Source organism: Megalops cyprinoides, chromosome 12, assembly GCF_013368585.1.
Source record: "Megalops cyprinoides isolate fMegCyp1 chromosome 12, fMegCyp1.pri, whole genome shotgun sequence".
NCBI classification, from domain to species: Eukaryota; Metazoa; Chordata; class Actinopteri; order Elopiformes; family Megalopidae; genus Megalops; species Megalops cyprinoides.
Window position 1 is genome coordinate 26210024 of NC_050594.1, and position 25077 is coordinate 26235100.

Below are 25077 nucleotides of genomic sequence, written 5' to 3' on the forward strand. Positions count from 1 at the left end.
TCTGGTGATGTAATCCTTTCATGCGGGCAACCTGCTGTATGTACATCCGGGTCCCAGAGCTGTCGTTATTAGGTTGTTAGGTGCAGGCTCTTCTCGTAGGGAGGCTGGGGTAGAGCGCTGACGTTAGGGGCTTTTCCCCACAAAAACACGCCGGCCTAAAAAACCACCGACACATTAATGGTCTTCAAAATATATTTTTTCGTCGCCTGACAGGTCCAAGTAATGCATCCCTGGTTCGCCCTGAACGGGGAGTCTCTCTCTTTTTCAGTCTGAATGCATTGAAAGGCGATTTCTCCCCCATTACCTACCGCTCTTGTCTATCCCTCTAAGCTAGCTAGCTAGCTAGCCGTCTCTTTTTCGCTGTTTCTGTTCCCCGGTAGCTAGCTATTCCTGCTTCTACCCGCCGCCTTTGTTTTTTTTATACCTCAGAGTTCATTTCGGATATTGGTAAGTTGGGAAGAGCTCCGCCTGCGATGTACATTTTTTTTTGAGGAGCGAAGCTACGCAGAGACAGAGAGAGCAATAAGGGGGTTAGGCCGTGTAAATCAGGGGGCGCTTAGGCCTAGGGGACAGGAGGTCCGCGGCCTGCTACAGCGCAGGCTGTTTGTTTATCTCCGCATTGTGGCTTAGCATGCTAGCCACATAGCAGACGTAACCGCTGCAAAATTAGCCGCTTAGCTGGGATGCAAGGTGCGCTGCTGTATACATATACTAGAAATTCAACACGATAAACATCGGTAATGGATTTAACGTTAGTTTTGGATTTCGCCACCATTTTCATTGGTTGGTGCGGCGGTTGGTCATGATGGCAAGTTAACTAATGGAATTTAGCTAGTCTGCAGCCAGTTTGCCTGCTAATTTTAGCTAACTTGCATGTATTGGAGAGCCGCGATGGATGTCGCTAGCTAGCTTACAGTGTAGCCAGGCCAGCGGGGCGTCGCGGTGTTAGTAACGCAGCCCTATGTGGCCGACAATAGCAGCGACCCATGGACTTTGGGTATCTTCATAGATAGCTGGTTGGCTAGGTAGAGCTAACTATCCTGTAGATAATGCGTGTGTTGCGATTTTGTGAATGGACTTTAGCTAGCTAGTTAACTAACTAACTACGAAAGTTAAAATATTAACATACCTGTTACGTGTGAATTAGCTAGTACGAAAGCAAACCGAGTGTTTCTTTAATCCTATGATTTAATCTAATGGTAATAACAGCCTCGGAACCCAAGATACTATGGTTACTTAACGTTAGCTGTCAAGTTAGCCAAATAGTTGGCGGTAGCTAGCTAACTAGTCTAACGTTTGTGTGTGTTTTCATAGTGTACCGGAACTAATGAGGACAGAGAAAATACAGAAGTGGAATGACCGATGTTAGTCATCTAACATTAGCTGGCTAGGTTTTATTCACAGCTGTATTGTTAGTCTCTTGCACAGTAACTGCGTTGTCTAGGATCAGAGCTGTTAGCCAAATGACTTGGAGTCCAGTGTAATGAGCGAGGATGTAATGTTTTTTTAAGTAGATGTGTTTGTCGAGCTACTGTATATAATGGGAAAGTATTTGTATTTCCAAACTTGTCTGGTAACTTGTGTGTGTGATGTCGAGGGTGTGTATTTTTAGAATAGGTGTTTTTTCTTCTCTAGTGTTCTATGGAATTATCTGTCAGTAAAGATTGCTATGGTAACAGTGACATAGTATACATGCCCTTAAAGTATGTAATTTGAGTTTTGCATGTCTGCGAAATTGACAAAGTTAAGCACAAGTGTGCATATTGTGGTGAAGTTTGTCCATACTCATTTATTTTGACCCGTGTGGCCTGTATGACCTCTGAGCACAGCCTGAGTAGCTAGTCATGAAGTTGACTCTCTATTTCCCACCCTCCAGGTTAGAGGAAGGCAAAAATGGGTGCGTTTTTGGACAAGCCAAAGATGGAGAAGCATAACGCGCACGGCGACGGGAACAGCCTGCGTTACGGCCTGAGCAGCATGCAGGGCTGGAGGGTGGAGATGGAGGACGCGCACACGGCGGTCATCGGCCTCCCACACGGACTCGACCGCTGGTCCTTCTTCGCCGTGTACGACGGGCACGCTGGCTCGCAGGTGGCCAAGTACTGCTGCGAGCACCTGCTGGAGCACATCACCAACAACCCGGACTTCCGGGGCGCCGAGCAGGAGCCCTCGGTGGAGAGCGTGAAGACGGGCATCCGGACGGGCTTCCTGCAGATCGACGAGCACATGCGCTCCATCTCGGAGAAGAAGCACAGCGTGGACCGGAGCGGCTCCACGGCCGTGGGCGTCATGATCTCGCCCAAGCACACCTACTTCATCAACTGCGGCGACTCGCGGGGCCTGCTGAGCCGCGGCGGCAAGGTGCACTTCTTCACGCAGGACCACAAGCCCAGCAACCCGCTGGAGAAAGAGCGCATCCAGAACGCCGGCGGCTCTGTCATGATTCAGCGCGTCAACGGCTCTCTGGCCGTCTCCCGCGCCCTGGGCGACTTCGACTACAAGTGCGTGCACGGCAAGGGCCCCACGGAGCAGCTGGTCTCCCCGGAGCCCGAAGTGTACGAGATCGAGCGGTCGGAGTCGGACGACGAGTTCATCGTCCTGGCCTGCGATGGCATCTGGGATGTCATGGCCAATGAAGAACTGTGTGACTTTGTCAGGTCCAGGCTGGAGGTGACGGATGATCTTGAGAAAGTCTGCAACGAGATTGTTGACACTTGTTTGTACAAGGTAAGGTCAATGAAATAAGGAGCGTTTGCTCAAGAAGATTAGGTATTACTCTCAGGAGTGTGACAGTGAGGAGTACACTGCTTCATGACTTACACTCATGCCACATATGCCACAAGTAAACAGATAGTTTGACTGACAAATAATTGCGTTTATGACATGGTCCCAGAGATCACATATACACATTCATTCATGTGCTCTGATACATAGAAGGATTTCATTTAATGCTAAGCAGAGTTTCTACGGACTGTTGTCTGGCGTTGTATGTTCACATGTCTATAATTGATTTGTAATGGGAGTGGTAATGACCCAGGGTTGTCCCTCTCTCCTGTAACAGGGAAGCCGGGACAACATGAGTGTGGTGTTGATCTGCTTTCCTGGCGCACCCAAGGTATCTGCGGAAGCTGTGAAGAGAGAGGCGGAGCTTGATAAGTACCTGGAAAGCAGAGTAGAAGGTGGAGCATCTAAAAAAGCTACTAAATAGCTGTTTTGCACAGAGCCTCATACTGAATGAAACCTATAAGTTGCCATCTACATTTGCCAATTGAGCATTCTTAATTGTGTTGTACTCCTAGAATTCCAGCAATTAATCTTAAGGCTTTACAGTTTACTTGCTGTAGGTATAGTTGGCCTGTTACATTAAGACTATTGTGTCTTTTGAAGATTTAAACAGGGAAAATGGGCCTTTTAAAGTTTGAAAGGGAAATGGGATACACAATGATCTAGAAATGATCAATCAGTGGAATGTGTGTGTTATTCCTTTACAGAATTCTCATCAAAGGGAGCAGACAGCCCAGTTTAATTGCTTATGGCCTTGTCACATTTTTACCTCTCCATAGCTATGTTACTTTTGCATGATGTGACATGCAAAATTGAGCTCATTCTTTAGGTGTTAGAATACACCCTTAACCGAAATGTCATACACAGTAAAAGTGTCATTTATCTTGAAAGCTGCTATATGGAAAGATTTTTAGTGTAGCAAAGAGATGAAAACAGATGGGCCATTTTATGTACAAGGAAGCTGTACAGTACAGTTGCGTACTGTTAATCTTTCTGTTTCAGTGTAAACTCATTGCCTTAGTGCTATGTTTGTATTCATATCTACCAGGGTAAGCATGCATTTAATATGCGTTTCGATTGCACATGTTTTATCATTCTTTGTAGTCAAGAAAATAGTAGCACAGTATAGACTAGTGGGGGGGGGGGGGGGGGGACTTAACAGGCAAAACATTGAGTGACTGTTCTCAAACCAAGCTCATATCTGGTGTCAGGTCATGTGGTGATTAGGAACTGACTAAGTCTGCATTGTTAGGCTGATGTTATCAAAGCAAACATATTCCTTTGCCTCACCTTTTTCACTTGTTTTAATTTATGTGTCTTCACTGACAGTACTAGTAGTCAGGGAACTCCAGATGGGATTATGTAGCCCCTAGTTCCAAAGCAGTAATGCAGAGGTTTACTTAAAGTGAATTACAGCAGTTTTAATGTCATACTGTCCACGCCTGCTTGTACTTTATTGGTGCATGAGGTGCAGATTAAAAACTCACTAGATTACTGTAGCACCCTTTGCTGAGATAATAGTGGAGGTTTACTTTAAAAAAAGAAAAAAGTAAATTCTAATCATTTCCATAGAGTATGTGCCTGCCTATACTTTCATGCTGCATGCAGTGAAAAAAGTGAACACTATCATTAGACAAAATAGGGATGGCCTTCATTTTGTTGTTAATCACAAGTTCCAAGCTGGTCTAGTTGTGCTCTGCACTTTGCAGCTGTTTGAGATACAGCAGGTAATTTTATGTTTTTGTATTTTTAATTGGTGTATATTTTATTTAAGATGTTTGCAGTACTCAGTATTAGCAGTTTTTTAATGGTTAATCTGCTGTTTGGAAAGCGGAGCAATTTCTTCTTTATTTGTAGGCGTATGTTTTATGTTGTATTTTTCAATATGTGGCTTACAAATATCTGAGGGTTGTTTACAATGCTAAATTAGTGATTTCATTTCGGGTTGTGTTCGAGTATGCAGTCACAAGGCCTTGGTTTGGTGCCGATTTGAATCTGAATTGCCACAAGTCAGACTCGGAAGAGCTTGGGAAAGTAAGTGGTCAGTGCCAGGATTTGCATTTTTTGGTGCAGTACTTGAAAGTCTTTAAAGGTTATTGAAGCTGGTGGTGTAAGAGGAGAGGATAGCTCTCACCTGAACTCTGCAGTGTGAATTGGTAGCTGTAGGACTCAGGACTGCTGTTCTGTAGCGTCTGCGCTATGTAAGGCAGTGCCTCACCGGTTCAGGCTCCCAACTGAATATCTGCTAGTTCTGCCTCTCTCGAGGATTGGTGGCCTTAAAATGGAATTTCCCAGAATGTAGGGAAAGGGTGGAGGAAGGGACCACAACAGCGGTGCAGCAGCGCTCTGCTGAGCATAGTAACAGCTGTTTGTTTGTCCGTTAGATGCACTGTGGACTCGCTAAAAATAATCGCTGGATGCAGTAAGTGAATGAGAGCAGGTGGCGAGACCCTGGGAGCCAGTGGGCGCCCAATAAACTGAATTCATAATTTAGCAAGATGTGAGGCCCCAGAGAAAGGGGAGTGTTATTTATTTAATTTATTTTGATGGCGTAATTATCTGGTACATTCTTTTATCTGTAAAGTTACCTGCTGGATTCACTGTTTTGCTGGTTATAAATTTGCCCTTATAACTAGCCTTCTTAATGGTGCCAAATGAAGAGTCTCCGCCTCCCAAAAAGTGTAAACAAAACAGTGCACTAAACATTTTTCCTAACAGTATTGAAAATTGTAGGTGAATCTCATCCTTTTATACGTGCTAAAATGATTTATAAATCTATTTTTTAGTGTCCATACATTTGGGGGAAACCATTTTCCTTTGTGATTTTGAGTGGGTTCACTTTTTCACATTTTTACATAAAAGAAATGTTAACAAGTGAATCCAGACCAATATCAGCCCTTCTGTGTCTGAAAGAGTATTATTTGTACTGAAACACTAAATATGAGCTAAATGGGCTGAAATGAGTAGGGTAAGCACTGTGAAAGCAGGTAATTCTACAGGAAAGTGAAGCCAATGAAGGGGGCATTCTTTTCCCATGCAGTACCTGCAGTGTAAGGATGTCTGTATTCAATCGACAGGCTTATCTTTAGGCTGTATTTAAGATCTCATTTTAATACATGTGTTTCTAGCCTTATATTTATATATGAGGATTAGTTATGAGTAGATTTTTTTTATTTTTGTACATTGGTACCTCAGTAGATATGTAGAGAGTACATGTGATGTTGTTATGTTAGATGTTAACAATGATTCCAATAAAGATATTTACTGAACCGAGTCTGAGTTCTTTGGCTTTTTTATTTAAGCTATTTATTTAGATGTAGTCTCACAATTAGCCATGGTTTTCAAATTATTTACTGGAAATGTATCACAGGTAAAGGCATAGTCTGTTAAAGCACCGTAACAGCGCTTTAAAGTTATACCTATACCTTAAGGTGTATATTGCCAAACATTAAATAATTCAAGGTACCTTTCAGACAGAACCAGTGATATCCAAGCCAAAGAACCCCTGTAATTATTCTTCTGTAATGGGTTAAGTTCAGGCAAGTTGACGTCACCGTGAGTCAGAGGGAGAACCCCTAAGTGGCGTTTCCAGGGATCAGGTGGTGACGCGCAACCTTCCTAAGACATCCTTGTTATATCAAACTCTGTGAGGATTTCTATTGTTGGTGGTTTCTTAGCAAGTGATATGAATATTTGATGCATCTGCCAGACAATCCACTTACCAAGAAGTCCTTCTGATTCCCAGAGATCATTAAGAAGCAGGGGGACGAAGGAGTGCCAGACTTAGTCCATGTGATGCGTACATTAGCAACGGAGAGCATCCCCAACCTCCCGCCGGGGGGAGAGCTGGCCAGCAAGTGAGTGCCCTCCTGAGCCTGCTGCTAAAACACACCACACACAAACAAGCACTTGTGACACCACTGATTTAAAGAGTGTTGTTTGAAGCCACAATATGATCATGGTCACTGCAGCCGAGCTTCTGCTGTTAGCCACCTCTCACTTGCACCCAAGTTGTTAAAAAGTGGCCTGTTTGTTTTCACTTTTCCGTATCAGTAGGATCTTAAGACCTTGGTGCTTAAGTGGGAAACCTGCATTGGCTGTACTTGTATTGAGAATAACAGAAAAATGATCATGAGCATCAGTATGGTTGCTGCTTCTCCTCTGCCCTTTCCTTGTGCTTAATCACCAACCCATCATTTGCTCTGAAATGGTGGTGAAGCTGCAGTGTAGAAAGATATCAGAGATTATGAATTGAAATGACCTGCCGCCTCGCCGTGCATTTTAAATATGCGCCAGGTCTGCGGCTCGCATTTTTCCTATCACGCCGGATGTGTGGAGGGATCATTAAACATTAATTGCATGCAGGCAGATGAATGCGGTACTGTTGCATGCCGGCTGATTTTTCGAGTGGATAAGGCCTTAATATGCTGGCCTGGCATGATTCACAGTGTATATAGAGCAACAGTGTCATTCACAAAAAAGAGAAGTGGCATTCAGCCCTATCTTTCAGACAGTCCACCTGTGTTCACCTGGCCAGGAAATACACTGAAGGTGTAGGAATATATCATCTCATAACTGTTAAAAACCTTGCACCTTGCCATGCACATGAGTCCTCTGTAAAGAAATGGGCTGTGTCAGATATTTACTTTAGTGCCTTTCCTTTCAGGGAAAGGAGCACCAGTAGTATATTCTGTGTTGTGAAATTGTGCATTTTGTGTTTTAACAGTAGGCATGAAGTGCTGATCCAGGCTGAAACATTGCTTTTTATGCAGTCATATTTTTGTTCAAAAACAAGATGGCAGACGATAATCAGCAAACAGCAGCACATTTCATTTTTTTAGTATTGGTTGATACATGTATTGGTTGTGCGGTTTGTTTACAACATAGATGCCAAACCTAAAACCTGTTTGTCTTTTGCCTGCCGCAGACGGAGTGTTATCGAAGCAGTATACAACAGACTCAACCCATACCGGAGTGATGACACAGTAAGTATCTCCTTTCTGTCAGCGTCTGCTTTCTCATAAATGCTTGTGTGTGCACGTCGGTGTAAAACGTGTTTGTTTTCAAGCTTTATCTGACTAATTGGTATTAACAGAATTTTGAAAGATGTGCTTGCAGTCATGGGTAAATGTGTGTAAACCCTTCATCCTTGAAATCCATGCTGATTGGGATGTTTTTAAAATTCACCAAGGTCTCGTCTTTTTGTTCTTCATTTGAATTTCCACGTTTTAATTTCACCGGGTAGCGTAACATTACCATTTCCACATTCCCTTCAAATGTTGTCATTTGAGGCATTTATATCACAAGCAGGCATTGTGTGGTTTGTGTTTCCTTCTTTTTTTCTTTTTTTTTTGTGTGGGACCCAGGTTTTACTTAGCCGCATCGAAATGTGTGGCTGGTTCACAGTTGTGTCTCAGTGGGGTAGATAGGGCACTGTGCTGCTCTGTCCACTGCTGTGGATAAAAATAACCTCCCATGAATCTGTCATCAAAAAAGCACAGAAATGTGGGGCTTCAGCTCCCTCGGTGGGGGGTTGTTTTCAGATGAACGTGGTGGAGGGCGTAGTGCGACAGACGTGCTAGAAAAGGGCTCGGCTCCACAGACCGTCTGAGCTGGCAGAGTCAGGTCCACACAGCAGAGGTCATTAGGCAGGAAGAGGGAGTGTGAAAGAGGAGCTTCTTTGGTCATGTATAAAAGCCAGCTAGCTCTCTTGCTTCAGCTGACATAAACCTCTGAAAGATATTTCTCAGCTCCCTGTAAGCAATGGCAGATATTGTGTAATCATTACAGAAAGGGTTAGTGAGTAAGAAGGGGTTAGGGGTCCACCGGCTGGTTTCGTTTTGGATTTGTTGTTTGCTTATATGATTTTTTGCTTTGATTTGTTGTCATGCATCTTTTAGCTACCGTTAATCATCCTCATTTGTTGAAGGGCGGGGGGGGGGGGGGGGGGGGGGGTTATACTTCAAGTTTTACTTTCGCTGGCAAATTAAACCATAAATTGATAAAAAAAACAAAAAAAAAACCACCAAAAGTAAAATTAATCCATCACTTCTGTGTCTGTTTCTTTACCATTCATTGTATTAAGCTCATCCTCACATTGGCATTGTTCGTCCTTAATCTTTGTAAATAAATGTAAAAAGAGCTTTGATTCCTCACGCCCCTCCCTTTGATGTTATCAGCCTGTCCTCTGTGGGGGAAAAAGAATGGAATGGTTAGTGAACCATGACCAAAACCCTGTTCTAAAGACTAGTTGTCCAGGAAGCATGCTCACACAAGCTCTTTGGCGTGCGTGTGCCAGCCTCAGAAAGAGCCATAGATGATCTTGGGGTGCTGTAAGTGGGTAGGTGAAGGGGATGATGTGATTGGGCAGTTAGTACAGCCCTACATCTGCAGAGCCGCTCATAGTAAGATGAAGGAGAACTTTGCGCGGTACCTCAGCGTATGATGATACTCCTGTTGCCTTTGTGAGGTTGTGGAGATTGAAAAGCAGGTATTGCAAGGAACACGCGTGACTTTTAATTAAGGATGTGAAGTGAACTTGACCTCGGTAAAGAACAAATAGGTCTTCAATTGATGTTAGATTCAATACTTGTTCACTTCGTTTGGATTTTCAAGGGAGCTAAATGAAGATATCACACATAATTAAAACTACTGACAGGAAGCCTATCTTAAAAAAAAAAAAATTGCGAATTTTCTAATTATTATCATGGTGAATCTGTGTATGTTTGCCTTTCTACATTTACAGTCATTAACTTCTCAGATACTCTTATCCATAGTGACGTACAAAATAGAGAACAGAGCAGGCATTAAAACAGCAATGAGCAGGCAACACATTCAGACAATCATAGCTACATTTACACCGCTACAATAATGAATCCTAGTCTTTCCAAATCTGACCTTCAGCTGCTTTACAAGTGCAGAATGGTCTTAAGTGTCAGGAGAGAGGAGAGGAGTCCTCATTCAGGGAACAACCTCATTCGAGTTGCAACCTGAAAAGGTGAGTTTTCAGTCTGTGGCAGGAGATTGCCAGTGACTCATTCCTTATAATGGCAACAGGGAGCTCTTCCCACAGCTAGGGGCTGTAGTCTGGAAGACTCATATAACGCACTTTTATACATTTTATGCATTTACCAGTACATTTACACAGTTCATCAAAATGTATTTAATGTCACTTTTGTCATGAGTCTTGTCGTGCAATATTTATAAGTAGGTCCAGATGCTGAATCCGGTCTTCACTGGAGTGTTAATCTCTATTCACTGCTTTGAGGGGATATGCCGAGTGTTTTGCAGGCATCCTCAGGGAGATATTTTTAGTGAAGCAGAAGTCATCAATAAAAGAACTGAAAAGATGTTGCAGGGTGTGTTTGAGCTGCATCCCAAGGTCTTACATGACCGTGCTTCCGGACAGCTAGTCTGTAATGTAACCGCGCAGCAGCGCAAAGGCCCCGACACCGCGGTGCTTTAACCCTTCGGCCCAGGCCGTCTCTAGGAGTTGATGTGCTTGTGACCAGTCCAGACGCTAAAGGGCTCTTCCTCCTTTTCTTTGTGAAGGACTCAGCATCGACAGATGACATGTGGTAACACAGCCTGCTTAGCACAGAGTTTACAAACAGCCACCTTCCAAGACCACAGCTCATCAGTCCCTTTCTCCCGTCAGTCTCCAGAGGTTTTGTTTAAAGAAGGGAATGTGTGATGGGGAGCTGGAGATGCTGCAGTACAGCACCAATCTGCCCAGGAAGCTAAAAGTGCTCCTTTCCTGTTTTTCTTTGCTTTTCTTTTTTTTTTTTTTTTTGTTCAATACCACCCCCTAAACCACAACAACCAAGTTCAAACCATTTTATTTTATTTTTTTTATCCGTTTAAATGATTCATGACTGTAATTAATTTGATACCCAGTTTTTTTTCCTTCTGTGTTTTTGTATATTTTTGTTTTTGTGAAGTGCAATTGTCTTTGTAAAAAAAAAAAAAAAAAAGCCTGTATTTAATGCAGCTTTAGTTAAAGTAAAAAAATGAAAAGAAAAATGATAACCCTGTATGCACTATCTGCCTTTTTTCTGGTCTTTTGGACTGCAACAAACTTCTGTTCAGAGAATGTTACTGTTAGTCCTCTGAGTGATTTATCTCCCATTCTTCTCTTTTAGTATGTGCTCTTTAAAGAAACGGGTAAATTATAAGCTCACAGCAGAGTAAGCTTTGTAAATCAAACGAAATCATGACATGTATTTTTCTTTGCTGTCTTTCTTGCATTTTGTTTTTTTTTGTTTTTTTTTTTTTCTTGCATTCTGCTTTTGTGCACCCACTGGTAGGTAAGCGTGTGTGACACAGCCCTCCCTTCTGCTTCTGTTCCTGCAAACCTGGGAAGTACTTTTACGGTTTTTTTTTTTTTTCCTTTTTTTCCCCTTTTTTCCTCAATACCCTGGGCCAGGCTAAGCTTGTGTGTGTGCGCATGTGTGTGTGTGTGTGTGTGTGTGCGCGTGCGTGTGTGCGCGTGTGCGCGCGTGTGTGTGCGCGCGTGTGTGTGCGCGCGCGTGTGTGCGCGCGCGTGTGTGCGCGCGCGTGCGTTTGTGCGCGTGTGTTTGTGCGCGTGTGTGCGTGCGCGTGTGTGTGTGCGCGCGCGTGCGTGTGTGTACGCATGAGTGTACGCATGAGTATACAGGTATAGCAGGATCAGTATTCTCGGTGTGCTGTGGAGGACGGGCCTGTTGTAGACGCAGAGGCGGACGCTGCACCACAGTCACTCCCCCACACCTCTTTCTGCACCTCCCCCGTCTGTGTGCTGACAACACTACGCTTCCTCTTCCTCCGTTCTGTTTGGTTCCACACAAACACGATTCAAAGACTACACGTACTGTACATGGAGGTCTTCGTCAGGGCCTCGCTCCTCCACAGGAAGGAGGACTGAGAACCTGATGGGGGCTAAAGTTGGGAAAAATAAACTGCAACATTAATCAGGAATTGGAATTAGAAATTGAAATCCAAAGTCCTCCCCCTACAAAGTAGTGAGTTATACTTTAGCTGCTGCAGTTTTTTTTTTTTTTTTTTACAGGCTTTAGAAAGGCCTTCTAATGTAAAATAAATGATATGAAGCTACCCCCTAACCCTCGCCACCCAAAACCTTTGATCAGATGTTTCACCTGCTTTTTAAAGGTGATTCTTTTTTTAAGAAACAATTTATCCGTAACAAAGAACAAATCCACCAATGTAAGGAGCTCACCCAGAGTACCTGCAGTGGTGTGGCACACTGTAATGCAGAGACCTCCCACCGCCTCAGGAGCCAGGGCTGGCTGCAGTTGCTGCTATACTGGTATGATTGCTCTTTGCTGAGTTTTTTTTTTTTTTCCTTTCCTGTTTCCTTTTCTTTTTTAATGACTGTGTTCACTGACTAAAGCTATATTTAACACTTTGTGATATATTTTTGAGAGTTTTTTTTTTTTTTTTTTTTGGATTTTATTTTCTGCCATTAATGTCTTCAGAGTGCATTGTGGTAAAATTGTTATGTAAGATTTTGACCTAAACTTTTAAAGAATAAATAATATTACTAAAGATAAAGACACTGATGATCAAACTACTTTTACTTTGTTTTGGATATTTAATGGACTTAAATGGAACTCTGTGAGGGAAAGGCTTGCTAGGTGAATATGTTTGCTTGGGCTCAGTTGATCCTCCAGACCATAGTCCTGTTTGTTAGTATCCATACAGGGTAATGTACTGGGTTTTTGTAAATTCTTCTTTGAAAACTGACAATCTAATAATGTAACTCTCAGCCACAAGCTTTGACTGCTCTTCTTTAACTGAGCCTCTTTAATGTTGGCCCAGATTTGGTCAAACTACAATTGGTTTTGTCCTTAACTTTGAGTAGCTAATTTAAGCAAGTGTAATGTTTGTTTTGTTTTGTTTTTTTTCCCCTTCTTACACGTTTTTCATTTATTTCCATGATCGCGAGCTCCTAATGTTGTATAAAGTAAAAGAAAGAAAGTAGCACTTGGGTAAATTAGTTACTCAAAGTTCAGCACAAAGTGCATTGCTGTCACGTTGAATAGAGATCATTGTGTGTTAATAGAAGATGCCAGAATTTTACCCAGAAATACATTTCAGCCCAGTAGTGAGCCTGTCTTCGATAATTGTAGGCAAAGAATTTAATAAATTCCTCATTAATATTTTTTTACTTGTACAGTAGGAGGCAGTGGTCCCAGAATCCTTTGCAAGAAGTGAAAACATTGGTGTGGAAATTGTCTTCAAAAAGTAGTTGCAATTCAGTTTAATAAAAGCCTACTTTTGGTTATTTGTATCACTTTCCTTGTGTTGTTGTCATATGTCTTTGTAAATCCACATTACATGTGGTGCTCTGAATTTCTTCTTTTCAAGGATGTGCTGACATTTTTTTTTCCATGACTGTGATTTGGTCCTGCCTTGTGTGTACATATTCCATGCAGTTAATGTAGCCTTAATTCAGTAACATGATGTCAATCATCTGATCAAGTGGAGAAGAAAAAGAAATGTATTTCTCAACATTTTACCACAATAAATGTTGCCGTTGCTCCCCTATCATTTATTTTTGTGTAAAGGGAACCAACATCACATAACCTACACTTGCAGCTGGTGGACACCTCATGCACCATTTTAGTGTGGTTTTAGTCAAGCTAGGATCTCCCCTATGGATAGATAAGAGAATGATCTTCCTTTTAAAGGTTGTTAGGTTACTCTCTTATATAATGCATATGTTTCCTCATAAGCTAAAACTATTTTTGTGAAATAATTCATATGTATATCTGTATTCATTCTTCAGAATGTTCACAAATGAACTAATCAAGGAAAATATTTTTTTTAATTCTCTGAAACCTTGCAGGCTGGTAACTAATTTAGTGTTGCAATGTTTTTCTTGTTTCAGGCTGGAAATAAACATTTTATCTGACGGGGAAAAATGTATTCATTTTTTTCCTTAAACTGCATTTACAAAGGCTTGGTTCTGCATGGAGAGGTAAATGGGAAGTACTCTTCGGTTTACCATCTTTGCATCAGTGTAGTGCTCACTTTCAGTGGGAATGGGAATCGGCAACATGCACCAAGTTCTGTATTTCTTTGCAGCATTCACTTTATTTTTAAGGAACCCAGGCTAAATCTAAACCAACACTAGCACTTGTCTTGTAATTAACCATTACAAACCTGTCCAATTAATGATTGCATTACATCATATAGGGCAGAGAGCGGAACAAAAACCAAAAAAAAAAAAAACTATTGGTGTGCATTTGTTTTAGGTACGCATGGGGTAAATTATCAGTTTTATCCTTTTCCTGGTCTTCAACAATATCAAGCCAAGGAATCCACTCTACACTGACTGAATGTAGTGACTAATTGTATTTTTTTAAGTAAGGTCTTTAGATGTAGCACAGTGCACAAGTGTTGCAATTCTCACAGCAGTTGTAAAGCATATCATGTTGTAGACGGCAATATGACATTGCCGCAGTAGAGTTGGCACTTGTTCGGCTGTCTTTTTGGTTTTTAAATATGAAGCAAGGTTCTTCATTTCTCTGTGCCCTGGTCAGGCTCAGTACCCTGGCTTCTTATGGTTCATTGCCATCTCAGTCAGTCTGGTGGGTGAAAGTTTGTGTGAAAGTTTCTTGGACAGAAGGCGTGCAAGAAGCAAGCATGTCTCTTTATATGCGTCTTAATTTAGTGAGAGTCATTCATTTCTTCAAGGTATGAAAGATCTGAAACAAAGTGAAGGGGTGGTTTCCACTGGTTTGTTCCAGTATAAATATGTGTTGTAAAATAAGTCGTAGCTTCATAGAGGCATATGTACCCCTGGTTGTGTAATGGCAGTGCGTGGGTTTTCTTTTGTAGTTTTGCAATAGTCAGGAAAGAAGGCCTCATTATTGGCAGTGGATTGATTTTCTTCAAAACAAATGTGCTGCCATTTTGTTTCTTACTAGGCAAGATATATTATTATGTTATTAGGAACATTTCTTCAGAATATGATTTAAAGGAAATTATGCACTATTTGCATTGATTGTGGTGTTAAAAGTGATATTTTAAAAATTACTTTTCCCTGAAGAAAATAATTTTTTGCTGGTTTGAAGTGCATTGACTATAATGACAGGGTACCCTACACTCACATCATTGTTTAAATCAGCTGTGTTAAGAGCAGATTTCAGTTATATAAAGTTAATTATAATGAGATGCTTGAGAAATTCACCATGGGTGGACTTGTGAACACTTAAAATTAAAGACGGTGGGTGTCAGTAGGGAGACTTTGAAACCTATCTGGTTAACCTTTAAACTCACTGATAAGCTCACCATTTTGCCTTACTGTATCAACCCTACACCAGCACCAGCAAGACTCGTTTCTTGTTGGTAGTCATCCAAATGCCTCAGTATTTTAAGCATTGCTAAGTTGTCAGTAAATGTGTGTATATATTCAATGACAACTTTTGAACCTTTTTTGGGTTAAAGAAATAATCTTATTGCGGTCTGAAAGCTTGTTTGATTTGCTTACCATTCAGGAAATGTAGTGCATTTTAAATAATTGGTCAGTCTGTTCAGCGAAAAGATGATAGTGCCATACGCATATGTCTGCACATATTTCCGTGTATTTCCACATATAGATACATGCGCACGAATATTTTCCTGTTTGTAGATTGTTTTGTGTAGATTGCTATGGTATTGCCTGTGTTGATTCAGCTGCTTCTCTGAGGTCTCTGAATGACTTAATACAAAGTTCAGTAATTGTATATTTTATGTACATAATGTTGTAATTCAGGAGAAGGAAATGTTTCATCCCCTTTACCTGAAACTGTATTTGTTTAGATTCAGTTTTCTACTTCGCACTCCTTGCTTGTGAATTGTTGCTGTTTTTCTTTCCTTTGCACTTCTCTTTCTTTTTTTGCATAAGTCTGGGAATTTATTTCAGTTTTGGAAAGTGTTCCACGAAATAAATGGGTGACTGTCTTCATAGCTTTCCTCTGCAATCTTTCCTCAGCTGCTCAGAGAAGACTGCTAATGGTTAAAGGAAATAACAGCAGATAAGCCATTTGTTTTAAAATGTATGCTTCAGGTAATATTTGGTAATTATGTTACAACCTTTAAATGTCATCTGAAATATGTAAGTGAAATAATTTATTTAGTCAGAATATAGGCCAGTCAAAAATCAAGTTGGCGTTTTGATCATTTGCAATCAGATGGCTGAATTCTTTTAATATTTATCATGTTGAGCTTGTAATTTTTCTGTCACAGTTTTACACAATTGAAACAAAATCCTGTTTCTGTACCTTATAATACTGTTTAATTACTCGTTACCATTAAATATCAAATGTTGATTCAGTACAGTAGATCTCCAAAGGTAATCTCCAAAAATGCAAGTTAGTTTTCTTTTAATAAGTTTTAAGATTATTTTAAAAACACACCCAGAGTTGTGAAGGTTGTTATGATATAGTGTAATCTGCCTTGCTCCTGGTGAAATTTGTCTGTGTATGAACCAGAAAGATTATGGATTAGAGATGTCTATATACACTGACTGACTAGAGTGACCAACCCCCACTGTTGGAATTGAGGTCATGACATAAATGTATTATGTTAAACAACAGTGAATTGACAGAAATCAATGGTTAGATGATGTCAGATTATTGTATCATGAACAAACTGATATGAATAATACTCCGTGCTTGATTTGAAAATGGCATGTATTCACTATTTGCCAAATTGGAAAATGCACTATTTACCAAATGCTACTAGTCAACAGGGGTGTGAATAATATATATTTTTCAGTCATATATCTCACAGTTGAGCACCCATGTAGGGACCCAGGTTATATATATAAAAAAAACAAAATTGTGAAACTATAAAATGGTCTTTTGTGTATCATATATTCTGTAGACCTATGTAGAATATTAGTTTGGATTTGTTGGATCATTGTAAATCTAAAGTGGTATTTCTTACCGGATCAGTTGACCTTTGCCTTTTTAATAACCGCATTACTCATAGAGTAATACTCTTGTGGGACGTATAGGTCACCCATGCATGTTAAATTGTGGAGTGGATGTTGCTGCCATATGGTCCCTAATGCAGTACCATGAGGCTGGGAGTTTTGCCTGGCAGTGTGGAAGCTGGGAGGGAGAGGCAGTGCTGAGTGTTCCGGTGATCGCTGTAGACAGCAGTGGAAGACGCTTCCAGGGGGCTGCTCTGGGTGTGTGCACTCTGACACACACACACACACACACACACACACACACACACACACACACACACACACACACACACACACACACTCACTCACACGCACATCTGTGAGCTCTGAGGGGCCGAGAGCGGAGCAGCGCAGGAACGGCACCGAGGCTGTGCATGGGGGCCTGCAGCTTGCTTGCTTGCTTGCTTGCCGTGGTGGGCCGCGGCTCCCGTGTCAGAGGCTTTGACGTTGAGAAAGTAATTACAGCGGGGCTCCCGTGGCTGGCGGTCTGCGGGGCCGGAGCGCGGAGGGGACGGCGGCGGGGCGCGCAGCGGCAGCGCGAGACGGCTCACAAAGGGCTGCGGGTGGGATTACTTTAAATGTCAACATAATGTCATAAGCTGTGTGAGAAGGTCAAAAGTTCAAATGATGCACAGTGCCAGGCGGTTGATAAATCAGGTATGATTTCTGTTGTTGTGGCTGTCTGGCAGGGAGATGAATGTGGCGTGCCGTAGTAGCTTTTATAGCCTTTGTCAATAATGAGGAAAATGTAGAGGGCCTGCTAAATTAAACCAGGCTGCAGTTGCTGTGAGAAGGCGGCACGCTCTTGCTTTTACTTAGTGCCGTGGTCATTTAGCCTGTAAGGAAGTAATTTTCTGGTCACTTCAGGTAGCCTTAAGAGCCCGAGGGGAGAGTAATCTAGTCACACAGAGGCTTTTGTTTTCAGAGAGGCTACTGTGAGATTGTAATGCGAGGACTCATCTGGAGAGCGAGCAAAGGGCATCACCTCAATAGTGCAAGAACACATTTCAGATGAAACAATTTCGCATTGAAATCTGCAGCACCGGTCAGGGGGAGGCGAACAATTCACTGCTCATGCTAGCCACATCTTTGCCTTAAAACATATGCCTGAGACTGTGCCGTCAAGCGCTCCATTACAGTGGAAAACAATATGGTTGTAATTGCTGTATGTTCTGTAGCATAATAAAATGAGAATAAGGTGGTAATCCACGGACAGTTGCCCATAAGATTGGGATGAAATCACTTTTGCAATGCTGTCAGCCTTGTTGGTTATTCCAGTGTTTCTCAGTCCTCCTCCTGGAGGCCCACTGTCCTGCATATCTTCCATCTGTCCTTGCTCCAAACACACCTGATTGAAATTAGTGTGATTAACATGCTCTCATCAGGTGTGCTCAGCTAATCAAAAGTGCCACTGCTGAGTTCAGTCAGGTGGGTAGAGCAGGGTAAAATGGAGAGGGCCCCCAGGAGCAGGATTAAGAATCGGTGTGTTATTCCACTGTTTTGCTGTCCTCTGATGGGATGTCCCTAATAGTAAGAGTCCTTGCACTGTATAAATATTTATTCCCTCTGTCGTATTCGTTAAAGTGCCATTCTTTAGCTTGAATTAAAGTGCAGCCTTTAAAAAATGTCTGCAGTACTGTGAAGTGCTAAGACACACACCTAACCCATGAATGTCACAAATAGGGGCCATGCTAGAGGGCGCCAGAGTGATTTGATTTTGAGAATGTCACCTGCACCCACTGATCACTGACTATACTATTTCAGAGCTTTCAGCACAGAGCAAGAATTCTCTCTTGTTCACATGTCTGCTCAGTGGCCATGCCAAAATCAACATTTACATTTTAAGGTGCGCGCCGAGCTGATGCACTGCTATCAATCGAGAGAACTGACAAAACCCATTACTTGGAATACAAATAGGTTGCTCTCTTTGGAATCATCAAGCTTCCTCTTTAAAATCTTCTTAAAATGTGGACTGAAGTGGTCTGTTTAATATTGTCAACCGTCAGTGTGTGGATTTTGACAATACAGATTACCCTGACACGTTAATTCAGTCCAAACTTTCAAAGAGATGAGACAGATTTAGCTCCAATTTACCCTAGCCTAAAGTGCACCCATCGCACACTCATCTGGGTTGTGTTCACCTGTACCTGGGGTTCAGCTTTGTTAGGATCTCTTTTTTAAAGGGGTTTTAGTTTGATTTAACCTGTCATTGTACTGCAGGCCAGCCAAGTAACACTATACCTATCCTGCCATTAAATTAAAAAAAGAGCTGGGGATGACAAATGAATTGCTCACCTGTTTTTTTGTGCCTTGCAAATATTCAGTATGGACTTGTAAAGTATACTTCTGCCACAAAAAAGTACAAACCACAATTATAACAGGCAAACTTGAAGCCACCTGATTGCTGGAGTGGTGACAGTCATGCACTGCAGAATGCCTGAGTATGTATGAGCATTTACTTAAAGAGTTCCACAGTTTTTTTTATGCTAGGAAGAAAACCTTTGGTATGTCATATATATTTTTCTGTAATCCATTTTAGGTCATTTTTTGAGTCTCATGCAGATATAGTTTAATGGTATTTTTTCTGTATTTATGAGTAATATGACAAAAAGCTGGCAGAAAATTAGATAATTTCTTTCCTGGTTTTAAACGGATTTTACCCATAATGAACATTTAAATTTGTAATGGGTTTTTGAGAAGCGCAGAAGCAAATACTGTAAAGTGGTGTTTTAATTATGCTGTGCTGTTTTTCTGTTGGTTGATGTGTTTTGAGTATTAACATTTCTGATCATTGTGTGCAACTGTGGAGTCCATGGCAGAAAACATGCTCGCTAACAGTGCTGTTACCGCTAATGTGACCATGGTACCTGCTGACCTCAGTGGAGTGCTGGAGACACTTGTCATAGCCCTCTAAGTTTCTGTAATGTTTTGCAAGATGCAGCACCCATCGTGAGTTTTAGAGACCATGTATGCTCAAACTTTCGCTCATTAAGACTGCAGCAGCTGCATAGCTACTCAGATGGATTCCTATAGACACATCTCGATGCCTGAAAGGCCAGCCAGTTCATGAGGAGCTGTTGATCTTTAAGTGAGCTCTTGACCTCAGTTTGACACTGAGAACACATCCCATAGTCCTCTACATGTAAACAAAGCCGACTATTTTTCTAAAATGCATAGCCATTTACATTCAAAAATGTAAAAATGTGCTGTTTCAGGGACATGATTGACATGTGGCTGATGTTACTTTAAGTTCCTTATGTGTTGTACGCAGTATTAGATGATGGAGATGAGCATGTGTTTCAAACCAAGGTTTGATGGCTGCTGGCTCATGAGACACTTAAAAGCCACTGGATAGCATGAAATATTGAGCAGTACCATGTATGCTACAATTCTAGAGCAATTTTTTAAAATAGTGCCCATACTACAGTACCATGTATGTGTATGTGTGAACAAGATGCAAATTTATTTTCTTGTTGTGGCCATATTGTTTATTGTACCAGCTTTTGTCTCATGATTTCCATAGCAATCAGTACACCACATATTATGTATACTAAACTTCAAGAGAGTCAGCTAAACAGTTCAGGAAAGGTTGATGACTAACTGGCTGACAGCTAATTCAAGATAGCATAATCATGTGTAATCTATGATTAGGGAATCTTTTAAAGATTAGGAATCAGTCTCTATTAATTTTAAAGGGGACCTGACCTGTGCTTGTGTGTGTAGAACTGAAAAACATTCCAAAGTTTCTGACATAAATTTCCATGGAAATTCCCACCACCACCACCCTTTGCAAAATCTCCCACTTAAAGTATTAATACCAATATGTAAACTTACAAGAGTTTTGTCCCCATTACCTCACACAATAAAGATGCACAAATATTCTAGCCAGGGGTTTCTCTGTTCTGACAGGCAACTCAGCTATGTATTTGTATGCAAATATATATATGAACCAGCGTGTGGAGAATATGTTTATGAACGTGGCAGTAGCTTGGTGTACCTGTACACTGAAAGAGAGATCAATCGGAGACATCAACACCTTTATCAGGAAAGACCACATGAGGTTAAACCTCGGGCCACCTGCAGCATGACAACAAAATGCAGCCCTTTCATCTTTTCGTCCTCCACATCCAGAACGGCAGCGTCATGGTCGGCGTGGCCACCCTGTCTGCCTGCATTGTTTAGCCCATGTCATGCTCTGTTTCTCTCAGCAGAACCATTAAGTCTGACTAATGCGGCCGCGCAGCAGTTAGCCTGATCCACCCTGGGGCTGTGGTATCTGATGTCAGTGGGCTCTCTTCCAGTTTACTTACAGCTTCAGATACATTAAATCATTTTTACTGGGGGTCCTGTAAGGCATGGCAAATCTGCCTGCTATCAAGCGCAGTGAGCACACCCAGTTTGGCGTGGCCAGTGCCCGCTGCTCATTGATACAGAATGAATTGGCAATAGGCCTGAGATGCCATGTTCCCAAGGTCAACTCAAGCTATGCTTTATCTCAATGAAAATAGCTTGTTGTATAAAAATATGACCTTTAGAGGGACACCAACAGTTTTTTTTTTGGTCTCCCGTCCCTCTTTTCCCTTTCTATCTCTCTCCCTCCCTCCCTCCTCCCCCCTCTATTTTTGCTGTGAGTGTGCACCCGTGGCCTGAGGTTAGAGAGAGCACCAGCTTTTCTCACTCGTTCACAGCGACACAATGATGGGATTGAACAAACAGAATTGAGCCGTAGCAGGCAGAGATGACATCCTGCTACTCTCTCTCTCTCTGTCTCTGTCTCTCTCTCCCTCTCCCCCCTCCTCTCTCTCTCTCTCTCTCTCTCTCTCTCTCTCTCTCTCTCTCTCTCTCTCTCTCTCCCTCTCTCTCTCTCTCTCTCTCTCCCTCTCTCTCTCTCTCTCTCTCCCTCTCCCTCTCTCTCTCTCTCTCTCTCTTTCTCTCTCTCTCCCTCTCTCTCCCTCTCTCCCTCTCTCTCTCTCTCTCTCTCTCTCTCTCTCTCTCTCTCGTGTCTGGGGAGTTTGTGTTCTTGCCTGTGCACTGTGCATTACACAATCCCCAGCACTGGAGCCTGCCTGGCTCATTATCCCGCTCCCTTGAGATGCAGCTCACCGCAAATTAGGGCACCAAATCAGATGGCCTCGTTAAGGTCTGGCGGAAATGCTCGTTAGCATTAGCACCTTTCCTCATTAGCCCGTGTATCGGCATCCACTCCCCACAGTGTCCATGTCGCCGTTACTCACTTTGTGTGATTTATCCTGAGACGTTTTTTATGTTAAGATCTGAGGATGCCCAGTCCGTTTGCAGGTAAATGGAAACGCTTTGTCATCATATTCTGTTTCTGCCATTGGCTTTAAGGGTGATTTTCTTAAGGCTGTTGCGGAATGTCCCAGAATGGATGCAGATTCTCACAGAATGGGCGCATGGTGTCTGTGCCGTTTGGATCATTTGCTCAGCTGATGATTGGATAACCTGCACCACTGGTCACAGCCTTCCTGGGCCGCGCAGAGCAGAATATACATCTCATGAAAGTCACGTGGGTTTGCGACTTTTTAGGGAATTGGCGAGCTAAAGGAATTCTGAACATGTCAGTAATGAAAGCTACACTGTGTGAAATAAGCAAGATAATACTCTGCTTTTAAGAGCAGTCACATATCAAAAAGCTGCCATGTGCTCATCCAGTGGGAGTCAGCAGCCATTGTTGAACATGCTGCAGTATCAGTGCGTTTATAGTGTATATTAAGGGACTATATCATTCGAAATTGCTTTACCATGTAATAGGTAGAAGTAGTAAGAAAACATGAAGCAGTTCTTGAAAAGAGCATTCTCAGTGGGTTAATACGACTCATCCAGATACTAACCCTGGTCCTTATTGTTTCTGTTAATGACATTAACTGGTTGTGCACGACAGCTTTTGTTTGGAGTTTTTTTTTCAGGCGCACTTAACTTGGAATGTTGTGGCTTTGAGCAATTTATTCATCTCTGATGCAAGGTTATGTCATGGAGCCTGTAGCTTGCTTATTGTTGCTCACCCTTCTTCAGTGAATCACTTCGCCTGCACGCGCTCTCGTAACGCGGATAACACCGACACCCGGCATGCTCGCCCGTGGCTCGCCACTCTGATAAAACCTGAGCGAAGACGGCTGCTTTGCGTTTTGCGTCAGCTGAATGACCGTGGCCGCGTCTGATCCGAGGCCTCGGCGCGACATCTGAGGTGTCAGGCTGAGTGTGCTGGTGACGGTTTGAGTGCCGCCGACTGCTCTTAGTCTCGGGGTCAGAGCGTGGCCTGCTACCCCCTCTCGGCTCTGTGCCGGGAGCGGAAAGCCTCTTTCCCCCACCTACATGCAGCCATTACACCATGGCTTCACCCAGACGATGCTCTCTTTCCCAGGACCCTGACATCCTCCTCTTCCGCGGTTTCAGCTAAAATGGGACCAAAACGCAAGACGTCCACGCATCTACAGTTCTACGGGTTGATGTTGCTTTGATTTTGTTTTTGTTTTTTTGTCATCTTCCAGCCTTGAAATTTTAGGTTGGTGCTAAGTAAATGGTGCTGTAATTGAATAAAGGGGAGCACCCAGTCATGGAGGAACTAATGGAACCATAATAACCCCCTCCTCCTCTATTTATGTGATCAGTGCATAAGTGTCACCTCTACAGGTGAAAATCAGTACAGGCAGGTTCAGTTTGTGTTCTAGTTGAGTCATAGCATGCTTGGTTCAGAAATCATAGTAATCACAGTATATGCAGGGCCCAATTTTTGTCATTGCACAATGCAAACATCCACAAAAAGGGGTTTCAGTCTTCTGACCACACTACACATTTGAATGCCTGTCTCTAAGGGTGTGTCTAATGTAGGAAATGAATTGGGAAATAGACTGCCTTTTCCGGAGTTTCAATAACTTGGTAATATTTATTTTGTTTTGAAGCATTTTATGCAAAATAGAAATTTTACATTCAAAATCTTAATATCCCTAACCTCTCGTTAAATGTGTAAAGTGGCAAATATAATGTGGTACACAAAGCACTTAATGACACCAAGTCATGTGTTGGTCAAAGTTAAGACGTCATAAAAGAAACCAGGCAGGCACAAATTGGCACAAGACTTTTCACTGTTTCAGTTCAACAATCACAACCTCTGTTATTAGATCTTCTGTGGAAATGTATGTCAGCAAATTTGATGTCACATGGAAGGATCCATCACACAGTACTATAAGGACCATACTCTGTCCATCATCAAGGTGTTATTTATTTATTTGATGCACACTCTTATCCAGGCTTATAAAGGACATCATGACAAGGTACATATGATGCATATCACAAGAGCTTCATGAGGAAGGGCCTGAGACCAAAACTGCAACTAACATGTCATAAAGCAGCAGAACATTTGATAAAGCATTCAGGTAAAAGTATATAAAACACATTTAAAATGCTGGTGAAGAAAATATTTTCAGATTTCATTGTATGAAAAGTATTGAACAAAGAACCATGACAGTGACCATTGTAATATATTGAGAAATATGCTGTTTAGACTATTGCAAAGCAGGAATATATTTCAGTACGCCAAAATTTTAATAATTTACATATTTTAGATATGTTGATTGAGCTAAAAATATATATGTTTTTTAAAATATATTCTCAGTTTTTAGTATGGGGAAGTTTAATGTTAATAATCCTATTATTCCAAATATTATGTTACTCTTAGTCTGCAAATCCTTGTTATAAATGTATGCTATTCTACAATTAAAACATATTAGTAAACACATTCATCAGCATATAAGAGCAGATGAAGATGGTCATGTTGATTTCATAATGAGTAACAACGAGTACTTGGTATTGACCAGTGGAAGCATATGGACGTAAGAACAATCTTGAGACACACTGCAGTTTTAGAGTTATCTCTCAGGTCCTCTCATTCACTCAGCTCAGCACACTGTAGCTCTTAAACAGATGCTACACGGGCTCTTAAACTCTTCATTTCCTCATAGGAAGTGAAAGCTTATTGGGTTCTATCCATAATGTATGGTTAGTATTTCTTCTTAAAAATCTATAAAATCTCTACACAGAGTGATGTGTCCATGCTGTTCTGTCTGTATCATTACACATAGTTTAAGAAAATTGGACAAAAACAAAGAGAATGCAGTATTACATACAGGTTCAGAACCTTTCTAGAGCTGTTGCAATCTGTCTCAGCATGCTGTTAGCATATACTATTATTTTTAATCAGTCATTTTTCTCAATTAAGATGAACAAAGTAAGACTAGTTGAATAAAAGTGCAGTTGATACTATACTTTGTAGTAAAATGTAGAGATATAGGTCTAGTCTGTTAGTCACAGTTAGG

At 41.7% G+C, this 25077-nt stretch overlaps 1 protein-coding gene across 2 annotated transcripts; it reads left to right on the forward strand.

Moving 5' to 3' along the window:
* The first annotated feature begins 62 nt into the window (after positions 1-62).
* Positions 63-23483, forward strand: ppm1aa (protein phosphatase, Mg2+/Mn2+ dependent, 1Aa). 2 transcript variants are annotated; one of them, XM_036541737.1, is made up of 6 exons: positions 63-447; positions 1877-2727; positions 3062-3179; positions 6530-6641; positions 7712-7769; positions 23127-23483. In XM_036541737.1, exons 2-6 carry the CDS (start codon positions 1894-1896, stop codon positions 23160-23162), a joined length of 1158 nt encoding a protein of 385 aa, XP_036397630.1. In that variant the 5' UTR covers positions 63-447; positions 1877-1893; the 3' UTR covers positions 23163-23483. The 2 variants fall into 2 exon arrangements, with proteins under 2 accessions (XP_036397630.1, XP_036397631.1); XM_036541738.1 differs by lacking the exon at positions 23127-23483 and adding an exon at positions 10336-10515.
* Positions 23484-25077: the final 1594 nt, after the last annotated feature.